An 11,617-nucleotide genomic window follows, 5' to 3' on the forward strand; every position below is an offset into this window, starting at 1 on the left:
TATTATTTTTTGGTTTTTCGAGACAGGGTTTCTCTGTAGCTTTGGTGCCTGTCCCGGAACTAGCTCTTGTAGACCAGGCTGGTCTCAAACTCCCAGAGATCCGCCTGCCTCTGCCTCCCAAGTGCTGGGATTAAAGGCGTGCGCCACCACTGCCTGGCTCTCCCCACTTTTTTATAAAAATGTGTGTTTTGGGGCTGGAAAGATGACAGATTTCAGAGGATCAGAGTTTGGCCCCCAGCGCCTCTGGCTGGCATCTCACAGCTGTAACTCCAGGTCCAAGGGATCTGATGGCCTCTTCTGGCCTATGCACACACTCACAAGACATATACTAATACAGATAAATAAAAAATTTAAAACAGTCTTTAAAATGTGCATTTCCTTTTCATCAGACTGAGGATTGAACCGATGTCATAGGAGTATCAACTGTGGACGAGTTGAGTCTGTAAGGAAGGAAGCCTGCCTGGAGCTGTGATCACAGTACCTGTCCCAGCATTAGCATTTTCCAGGTCAGCCTTCAAACACGGTTCAACACAGGAACTTTCCAGGGAGCTTTGAGACTTTCAGCTCTGACAGGAATGGCTAAGGCATCCAGCTTTTTGGAGTGAGCAGCTACTGTATTCTCTGCCTTCTGGCATAAATCACCACTGTTGGGCTACCCAGCCCTATAGTTTATGTCAACCTAGTAAATCTTTTTTATTTTCTTGGTTCACTTTTTCTAGTGAACCTAACTCACTTCTCTATCTACATCTTACTTTGTCATATTAACTACGGCTGAGAGCTCATTTGGGACATCTTCTTTATGCATTCAAATAGAACTCAGTAAGCTAGGGGCTGGTGGTAAAATTGTGGACTTAAAAGTAAAGTGCAAAGCTTGACAGTAGGGCATATGCCCAGCACACACCAAGAGTTTGGTCCCAGCACCACAAAAAACATAAATAAAGTTAAAACAATTTTCAGGCCCATAAAATTACCCCACAAATACGCATTTAAATAAAACCAAACAAAACCACTTTATTACTCTTTGTTTTTTTTCCTCTCCCAAGGAAATAATGACATTTATTTATCTTTCTCAATTCCAAGAACAACCAATGATTATCTACCAAACACAGAAAAAAAAAAAAAGGATTATATCAGTGTTGCTCTTAGCTGAAAAATTCCACAACAGTGTTTTTCTAGTATATGGCCTGCTGACTGACACCAGAAACAGATACTACACCCTAACAATGGTGACCACTGCTGGGCTTCACTGGTATGGGAAAGGCTCTGGCCCATGTTGTGGTGAGTGTGCTAGCTTTCTAGGCAGCAGGCTGATGTGCTCTCCCTCTTCACACCCTGGTGGTTGGGACCCTCACCCCCTCCCTGAGAGCCCTAGGGGCATGCTTGGCACATAAAGCTTCACTGACTTCTGATCTCAATCCAAAGACTGGGCATCTTGCCAGGGACACAAAAAGATCTGCAAGTGAGTCCAGAAGTCACCAAGGTGACCGTCAATCCTGTGTGCCCTCTTCTGGGTACGTAACAGAGGTAGTACAGCTGGTTCAGTGCTGACTACTCACTAGCAATACGTCCCAACAAATTACATCTTCAGTTTGTGTTAATGTAACTCTCAGATTCGCCGAATGTTTCCAAGTCATATCCTGGCTTCTAGTCCGGCTTCAGAATACTCTGATTCTTTTGTTTTTCTGTATATTCTTCTAGTCGAAGAAGCCACTTGGCCCAATACTTGGAACAGAGCTCTTCATCCATGAAATGAGGGTGGGCAGGGGACCCGTCTTTATAGGCCACCACAATTAAGCCACACTGAACCTGGAAAGAAACACAGCACAGCTCCACTATCTCCTCTTGTTCCAGGGCGAACTGTCCAATGTTAAGCATCTACAGTAGTAGCTCCAAACCGGTTTCCAAGATGAGCTGGTTAAAGATTGCACCAGGACGCAGGGAACACAAAGAGGGCAGATGAGAGACTCAAGAATGGACTGTGCTCATTAAGCAAGAATGAGGGTGGGAAACAGCCCGAGAAGGGAAGTGCTCTGGAGATGAGAGATTCCTAAGGAACAGTCAGTAGTGTTATAAAGAGTGAATCCCGACACACACATGCACACGCACACACACGCATACACTCATGCTCACACGCACAAGCTTATCAAGCAGGAGCTAAGATTCTGACCTGAAAGCTGTAATGGGCATCATGGTTTACAGCACCCATGTACGCCACGACCTGTAGTGGGTTGTCATACGTATTGTGAATAAAAGGCTTTGGTTTCTCTGATGTCTTCCAATCAATCAGACACAGCTTGCCTCTAAGGAGAATCCAGAGGAAATCTTTGTAAGTAACAGTTGAAATTGAAAACCTCATATCAGCAAGATGGCTCAGGGGGTAAGGTGCCCGATGCCAAGTCTCACAACCCAAGTTCAATGCCTCGGAGGAGCAAGGTAGGCGAGCAAACCCCACATGTGCACCATGGTGTGGGAGTGCACGCATGAACACACACACACACACACACACACACACACACACACACACACACAAATAGATAAATATAATTTAAAAATCCCCTGAAGCCAGGTGGTGGAGGTGCATGCCTTTAATCCCAGCAATCAGGAGGAAGAGGCAAGTCTGTGAATTCGAGGCCAGCATGGTCTACAAGTGAGTTCCAGGACAGCCAGGGATACACAGAGAAACCCTATCTCGAAACAAAACAAAACAAAATCCCCGGAAGCAGAAAAAACTCCACTAAGTTAACTCTTCTCTCTTGTCTGTTACGTACTTTAATTTTGGTTCCTTAATGACTGGTGCTTCTATCCTCCATTTTCCAAAATAGGCTTTATTTCTTAGGATTAGAAGAGCACAACAGGCATGGTCTTCATGCCTAGAATTCTAGCAACTATGATGTGGAGGCAGGAGGATAGTCATGAATTCAAAGCCAGCCTGGGCTATTGAGTGAGTTCACGCCTTCAGAGGGAAAACCAGGATGGATGGGCTGGACAGTTTCAACAACAGGGAATTTTATTATACACAAAGCACTCAGGAATAGGAAGCACATTTTTCAAGTTCAAATAATAATTCTTTATTCCTTGGGACTTCCTTTACTTTAACAGCTGGCAGAAACTAAAATTACAGCTACATCATGGTCTTGGTTAAATTTTTTTTTTTTTTTTGGTTTTTCAAGACAGGGTTTCTCTGTGGTTTTGGAGCCTGTCCTGGAACTAGCTCTTGTAGACCAGGCTGGTCTCGAACTCACAGAGATCCGCCTGCCTCTGCCTCCCGAGTGCTGGGATTAAAGGCGTGTGCCACCACGACCGGCTTGGTTAAATTTTTTTTTGAAGCACAATATATCAGTCGTAAGGAACTCATTATGGACTGATTACACATTATGGCACTTTAAAATAAAAGCTGAGGTTCAATCTGTGGGAACCTATAATATATAGACATAAAAGAGAGGAGATCTGGATCCTTGCCTAAAGGTTTATATGCAGACAGACACTTCTTTACCCCATCCATTCTGATGATACAATACCCACTAACTGTAGACATTCAGAAGATTAGAGTGTAGGGCCAGGCTTGGTGGCATAAGCCTTTAGTCCTAGCATTCAGGAGGCAGAGACTGGCATATAGTGAGTTCTAGGTCAGTTGGACTACGTGGCTAGACCCTGTCTGAAATCAAACCAAAAAAAAAAAAGAAGAAACAACAAATGAAGAGAGAAATTGTGTCCCTTGGGACAGCATGGATGGATGGAAAATAGACAGTATACTAAATGAAATAAGTCAGTGGCAGAAATGATGTCAGTTACATGGAGCATCTAAAAAGTTAAATTTAGAAGCTGGGCATGGTGACTCATGCCTTTAATCCCAGCACTTGGGAGGCAGAGGCAGGTGGATCTCTGTGAATTCGAGACCAGCCTGATCTACAAGGCAAGTTCTAGGACAGCCAGAGTTATTCAGAGGTTCAAATGTCAAACACACAGATTTTACACTCTTCCCCCACATCCTGTTATTGCTCACATGCTTTATTTGGAATGGGGTATCTGTAGAAAATAGCCAGCCTTGGAATCGGGATGACTGGGGAAAACAGTAACAGCCACGACTTAGAAACCGTAGTGGGTTCAGAATCCTTATCATATCAACCACTGTCTGGAAGCCAGGAAGAGAGCTGATGTTCCGGGCCAACAGATCACTGTACAATTTTTGGGAAAACAGGAAAAAAGCGGGAGGGGGGGGCGAAGAAAACAACACTGATTAAAGAGGAAAACAGAAAAGAACATGCAGGAATCAGCGTAGTCTTGCTGCTGGCGTATTTCTTGGAGAAAAGGGAGAAGGGACAGGCTGGAAGACAGGCCATGCTGGGGCTGTTGAAAAACACTTTCCCCAGCACTCTGGTTTTTATATTGGCATCATAGTGTTTTCCCTGCTCTATTTCTCCCACCTCCTGCCACATTCCCACTTCCTTTTTACTTTAAAAAGGTGGAGGTCACAATTCCTCAGGCACATCTAGAAGTGGGTTAAGAGACGCCTGCCCGTGGACATCACTGCACCACCCACTGTGATGGACGCTCTTGTACTTACTGGTACTCAGCCACACAGTCCAGCATCCCTACATACTTCAGGGCCTCGTGCTGAACAGCGCTTTCCAGGGCTTGCACACCACTGATTTCTTTCAAAATATGCTGGACGCTTTTGATATAGCCATACTGGAGGAGTTCTTCTCTCCCTTCTAAATTCTCCCGGGGGGAAAGTATGCTTTCCAAGGCTTCGTGGAACTGTCTGCCTTGTAAAAAGGTATCTAATGAGAAAAATCAAGGGAAAATAAAAACTGAACCAACCGAAACCAAACCAAAGTAGGATTTAAACTATATATATTATAAACAAGTTATCTTTAAACGGCAACCTCTTTGACACAAAATTTCATCCTTTGTTTTTGTAGGGAGGGTCTTGTTGGTACTACAGGCTGGCCTTCAGTGTGCAGTCTTCTATGTAAGCGTCACATGTGGTATATACAGCTATGCTCAGCAAAATTCAGTTTCCCGTAAAACTTAAGAATGCACTTTCACCCCACCCTCCCATGCCCGAGACAGGGTCTCACTATGTAGACCAGGCTGTTTTTGACTTCACAGAGATCCATCTGCCTGCCACTGCCTCCCAAGTGCTGGAATTAAAGGCATGTGCCACCATGTCTGACTTATCTTCAAAAAATATTTTTAAAGTGTTTAAAAGAAAAACCACAGGGTCAATAAGCTGTAAATTTCTTTTTAATGTGTAGGAGTGTTTTATCTAAATGTATGTCTTTATACTACATGTATGTGCCTATTGCCATGGAAGCCAGAAAAGGGGGCATTGGGACTCCTGGGACTGGAGTTCCAGGTGGTTGTGAGTCACCACATGGGTGTTGAAAATCTAACCAGGGTTCTCTGGGAGAGCAGCAAGTTCTCTCAAACACTGAACATCTCTCCAGCACCCAAGCTGCCCAGAGGATGGAGATGAAGAAGAAAAGGGACAGCCATTCCTTTCTGAGATAGCCATGGAGGTCTGCAAGCAGCCATGTGGAAAGAGTGAAAAAGCCAAAAGTACCAGGAAAATCGTACATAGGTTCTGGTTAGTCCAAAAGACAGACAGACATACACACGAAAAAAAGGGGAAAATTTGTAATTTTGAGCCAGGATTCATAAAGGTGGCAGATCTAACAGAGCTACTTGTAGCTCAGTGGCGAATGCATGGAGACCGTGGGCTTCTAGGAAGGAAAAGTACATTATTTCATTAAGGGGATAATTATCCCTCCCCATCTCCTAGCATAGTTTTGGGTGAATATACCTTCCTGAAGAGTGGTCCCTTAGGCTGACTGACCCTTCCAAGTGGATAAATTCTGTTTTGGGTAGGTTGTAATCTTAGGTCTCCACCCAGGGTAGAGGGAGATTGCATACTTCTGAGCAGAAGGAAATAGCTTAGTAGGCCTTAATGGAGCCTTGATCAAGACTACAGTAAGCATGTTTGCCTAGCAGGCACAGCTAAGCATCTCCCTAGCCCTCCTTATATTCTTTTAAGAAAAGGAAACACAAACATATTAATAAACGCAAGAATGCTATATTGTCACTTGATCAATGGTAAAGGAGAAAGAGGGTGGGTGCACTCTTAGGCTAGGCAGTGGGTGGTGCTTTCAAACATTACTTTTTATGTAACTGAGCAAGATAATGACTGTGGCCCCTCAACGAACCTAGACCATCCTGTTAGCTTACCCAAAGCAAGAGTACCCTGGCATAAGTATCTTCCTGGCAAAGCCAGGAGCTAAGTCCAGGGGGCATGATTTATTTATTTTTAAAGATTTATTTATTGGGCTGGAGAGATGGCTCACTGGTTAAGAGCATTGCCTGCTCTTCCAAAGGTCATGAGTTCAATTCCCAGCAACCACATGGTGGCTCACAACCATCTGTAATGAGATTTAGTGCCCTCTTCTGGCCTGCGGACACACACACACAGAATATTGTATACATAATAAATAAATAAATATTTAAAAAAAAAAGATTTATTTATTATGTATATAGTGTTCTGTCTGTATGTCTGCCTGCAGGCCAGAAGAGGGTACCAGATCTTATTACGGATGGTTGTGAGCCATCATATGGTTGCTTGGGATCGAACTCAGGACCTCTGGAAGAGCAGCCGTGCTCTTAACCACTGAGCCATCTCTCCAGCCTAGGGGCATGATTTAGATGCACATAGACACATGCTTGCAGACAGACCCACAGAAAGAGGAAAACAATCTCATCCACATGGGGTCACAGTAAGCCATACTATGTCAAGTTCACAAGGACTCTGAAAGGCCAGTTCTACATAAGCAAAAACTGAAAGTGCTTCTGGGAAATGACTCGGAGAGTTAAATGGAATTCAGTTTAGGAGGTAAACTACTCCACAGTTTTCAGCCCTGCTGAAATGTTCTACGTGTCAAAGGCCTACAAGGAATTTAATCCTGATGGAATTAACATTTAAAGAGATGCAGTGTTAGCTTACACACCACTTGTTAAAAATAGGAGGGGTTGTTAAGTAGCCTACAGAAGGTCATGAGTAAAAAAAAAAAAAATATTAAAAAAAAAAAGAAGGTCATGAGTTTAACCACCAGTGCTATCAAATAATAATAAATTACTTCATTCATTGCCAGGCAAATAGGCAACTCCCAGCTACAGACCTATCCTGGCTAGATTCTTCACAAATATGTAACCGTGAGCATCTAGATCTCAGGAGCCCATGAATTTTAGGCTCAGAAAATGTGAAACGTGATTCAACTTATAAAATTTAAAAACATTTAAAAATATGTTGGCTGGGCACGGTGTGTGCCAGTGATCCCTGCACTTGGGAGGAGGCAGCAGGATCAAGAATACGGTCAGCTTCCTTTCTTCTACTATTGCATGATCCCACATATGATTACTCTACTTGAAAGTAAATTTGCTCATTGCTTAAAGTCCATATTAACGGAGAAACACAGCAGAGCCTTAGTCTAAAGCTGACTAGGAAATTGTCCGCCAGGACAGTGAGTTCATCCGGCTCCAAACAGAAGCCTTCTCCTTTACCAAGCAGCTCACCAGCCCATTTCTTTTTAATTTGGCCACAACATTTTTATTCCTCCACAGACTAGTTCTTACATCATGTCTACCAAACACCATGTGTTCCCCCAATAAAAACAAGCCAATCTGTACCTACAGAGATGAGCCCTGTTCAGCCTGTCTTTTTTTTCTTTTTCTTTTATTGAGCTATACATTTTTTCTGCTCCCTTCCCCTTCAACCCTCTCCCATGGTCCCCATGCTTCCAATTTACTCAGGAGATCTTGTCTTTTACTATTTCCCATGTAAATTAGATCTATGTCTGTCTGTCTAGGTTCTCTGGGATTGTGATTTGCGGGCTAGCTTTCTTTGCTTTATGTTTAAAAACCACTTATGAGTGAGTACATGTGATAATTGTCTTTCTGGGTCTGGGTTCCCTCACTCACACCAGTGCGTTTCTTTACTCTATGTCAAGGCCTGCCTATATGTCCTGGCAGTTTTCTTTCATTTTTTAAAAATACTAACTAATTAATTTAGTGGTGTGTGTGTGCCAGCACTCCTGTGTGGAGGTCAGAGGATAACTTTCTGGGTGCAGTTCGAGTCATCAGGCTTGGCAGCAGGTGTCTTCTTACCTGTGGAGCCTTCTTGCTTATGCCACCTTTACATTTGTTATCAATTTTAGGGTTCCTGATAATTAAAACATTCTTAGTTTAAGGAAAAGCAAAACAATTTATCATTAGAAAACTATCAACTCTAAATTCTAGTGGCACACATAAAAAACTTAGGATGTTATTACGAGATTTTCATTTTGTTTGCTTACAGCTTAGTGGTTTCCATTAGTCATTAAGAAGCACTCCCGGCATATAATCCTTGCCCTTCATAGCTGGAGATTGTTATAAGAGAGCCTCAATCACGTTTGCCACATCCAGGTACCACCTACATAATTATATGCGTACACTATTCTGGTATTTTCTTCCTAAGATACCTAAAAATAAGGACAATAATCTTAAAAGTGCTCATGTCACTAGGGGTACATATATTCCTGGGGAAACAAAGGCTAAGGAATGTCTATGTAAGCCCCTGTTTTAACCTAAACTATGTAATCCTTATGAAACGAGCTCATTCTCACATGCCGATGGTTTGCTCCCGACTCCCAGCTCCTCCCCCACCAGGGCCTCCTTATGTAGTCCAGACTGGCCTGAACATGTGACCTTCCTTCAGTCTCCAGACAGGATCTTACTATGTAGCTCTGGAACTCACTTGTAGACCAGGCTGAATCACAGAGGTCTGTATCTGCCTGCCGCTACCACCACAGTGCTGGGATTAAAGGTGTGTTCCTCCCTGCCAGGCTGAAAAAGGACCTGCTTTAAGGGAGCTACCCTCACTTGTCTTAGAAGTCAAGTGTCGAAGGTTGCTCAAAACACACTGCACAAAAGTCTCAAAGAACTAGTAAAATGTTTAAAAATAAGGCAGTTGAAGGCTAAAGTTTACTTAACTAGTTTTTAGTCAAGAACATTTGATTAGTTCAATTAGTTAAAATGTAAGTGGGGATCGTGTGTTCTGAACTGTGGCCAGTCTTTAAACTTACTGGTCAACTGACGATAATAACTAGAACAATGGGTAATAATTAGATTCTGAGCCAAGAAAAAAACCTAGACTTTTGTCAAGAGATGAAAAATAACTGATAGCTGTTTACAACTCAGATGCACTTTATGCAGTTTGTCAGTTACTCGATCTGTCTCATCCTTTTCTGTAAAAACAGTAGCATCTGACAGGAGGACTAAGTGAGTTAGCAGACACTGAAGGGACTCCGGATAGCTCAGGCATAGGGAGCATAGCTCTGGCAGGCCTTGCCCTTCTCCCCATTCCCTCCGCCTTGCTAAAAATCATTAGATTACTTTCCTAAAGCTAGCCACCAAGGTCTGTTCCCTTATTTGGCCACTTCCCCCTCTTGTGACTGAACCAAGGTTCAGCTATCAAAGTACTGAAGTCCAGCAATCAGAAGCCCCCTTTGGCTTGCCGAATGAACATGCCCAATGAAAATTAAACACCTTATCCTAACACACAGTTTCCCCTTGTACTTTTATTAACAGGCGTTTTCCTATGTGCCATATCTGTCTCCTCTCTATCCAGAGGCAGTCCTTTGTCCCTCCTGGATAAATATCCCTGCCCCCTTTTCCTTGTCCTGTCTCGTCCTCCCCCTCTCCCCCCATCTTCTGTGTTTATCTCTTATTTCCTGTCATCTGTCCCTATGGGGCAAATCAATTTCCTTTGTGCTGAAAACGTGGCCTTGGGGATCCTGAGTCAGGAAATGCTATTTAATGCTATCTGAAAGGAGTGCTTCAGTAAGTTGCTTTTTAAACCTCATTTTTTTGGACAGGAATGCTCTATATCCTAGAAACCAGACAAAACCAGAAATGAGAGAATTACTTGAAGTATATTCTGCGAATCCGTCTTCTCCCAGCTCCAGAATCATCCGCTGTTTCCACCTCTCCAGAAAGAAGCTCTGTTCGGGTGTCATGGTCTGCTGAAGGACGCGCGTCACACTGGGTGTCTCGTGTCTTTGCAAAGGGATCTTCAAGGGACCAGAAGCCCTGGGATGTGGTTTCCCACTTCTCTCTTCATTGAAGATAGGAAACCAGGTCTCTGGAACTCTTGCCGGCTGCTCTGGAGCCTTGTGCTTACACACAGGACCGAAGAGAACATCGTCTTCCTTGAACAGTGACTCTGGGGTCTGGGTCGGGCCTTTGGACAAGACAGACCGCACTAAACGAGAGTACTTTCCTTGGTCTACTGTTTCATACGGGTTTTTTTTCTTCTGGCGGCACAAATAAGGGGAAGTGGAGAAACTCACAAGAGGGCTTGGTTTTACAGAAAATCTGTTGAACTGTCTAAGCAGCCTGAAGATGGTCAGAAGTGGCTTCATGTTTAGACTGTTCCCCTTCGCTTTCTCTAGTCTGTCATGTTTAAAAGCTTGCTGTACCTTATCTTTCAGAAAACAAAAGTGGTGTTAGATTTAACATGTTTTATATACTCAAACCATCAAAGCGAAAAGTCACACAAGAACAAACACTAAATTTCTGACATTTGGAGAAAAATCATTCCAAGAAAGATTCATCAAAATTATAGGAACCCGCATTCGTTAAATGTCACCGTGTCAGCCGTCTGGGACGGCTTTATTTATTTATTTATTTTTTAAAGATTGATTTATTTTGTATACACAGTGTTCTGCCTGCATGCCAGAAGAGGGTATACAGATCTCATTAGAGATGGTTGTGAGCCACCATGTGGTTGCTGGGAATGGAACTCAGGACTTCTGAAGGGCAGCCAGTGCTCTTAGCCATCTCACCAACCCCCTAAATCCTTAATGTGAAGTCCTGTGACAAGGCCTAGTGGCACTGGCCAGGATACTTATCACTCATGAGGATGAGGCAGGATGATAGTTGAGTTTGGGGTTAGCTTGGCTTTGTCTCTGAAAACAACCCATCCCAACCACACATACCCACAAATAAAACACCTCTGCTTACCACACACACACACACACACACACACACACGCGCGCGCGCGCGCACCTATACACACCTCAAAACCACATTCACAAATCTTTAACAGTTAAACCCCGCCGCCTATACACCAAACTGTTTACTGAACACTCCGTGTGGGCATTTCCCAGGTACTCTGCACACCCTTTAACATAGATGCTATCGTGACCCCGTGGTACAGATTCAGCACAGGAGTCCCTGCAGGTCACTCGTCTCAGGTGGGGCCCAACAACGTAATTCCAGAAAGTGACCTGTGCATGTGTCTCCCATGGCGGGGACAGGCCAACTGCGGCCCTTCGTGCACAGGGAAGAGACTCTTTAGACAGACGCTCAGCCTACTGCAGGGTTCCGCTTGTACCTGAGACACCACCACGTTCCTGAGCCCAGAGTGCAGTCAACCTCCCGGGACCCGTACTTTCATCGGTCCCGCGCTTTCCCGAGAGAGAGGCGGCCCCAGCATGCACTGCGGCGCTCAGGCCTCCCTCCCCCTCCCCCTCCGTTCCTCCTCCCGCGAAGCCGAAGCGCGGGCGCCTCCAATCCTCGCGTTTTC

At 44.1% G+C, this 11,617-nt stretch overlaps 1 protein-coding gene across 2 annotated transcripts; it reads right to left on the reverse strand.

Annotated features, from left to right (window-relative positions):
* Nucleotides 1-997: 997 nt before the first annotated feature.
* Mgme1 (mitochondrial genome maintenance exonuclease 1) lies at nt 998-11,574 on the reverse strand. 2 transcript variants are annotated; one of them, XM_041670678.1, is made up of 5 exons: nt 11,426-11,574; nt 9,956-10,513; nt 4,565-4,781; nt 2,168-2,300; nt 998-1,806 (listed from the first exon to the last, which is right to left on the reverse strand). In XM_041670678.1, exons 2-5 carry the CDS (start codon nt 10,449-10,451, stop codon nt 1,645-1,647), a joined length of 1,008 nt encoding a protein of 335 aa, XP_041526612.1. In that variant the 5' UTR covers nt 10,452-10,513; nt 11,426-11,574; the 3' UTR covers nt 998-1,644. The 2 variants fall into 2 exon arrangements, with proteins under 2 accessions (XP_041526612.1, XP_041526613.1); XM_041670679.1 differs by having other exon boundaries at nt 9,956-10,508; nt 11,426-11,514.
* Nucleotides 11,575-11,617: the final 43 nt, after the last annotated feature.

This window comes from Microtus oregoni, unplaced genomic scaffold (assembly GCF_018167655.1).
Source record: "Microtus oregoni isolate MIOR12 unplaced genomic scaffold, Mior012 000020F_ref0000438, whole genome shotgun sequence".
In the NCBI taxonomy this organism is placed as follows: domain Eukaryota; kingdom Metazoa; phylum Chordata; class Mammalia; order Rodentia; family Cricetidae; genus Microtus; species Microtus oregoni.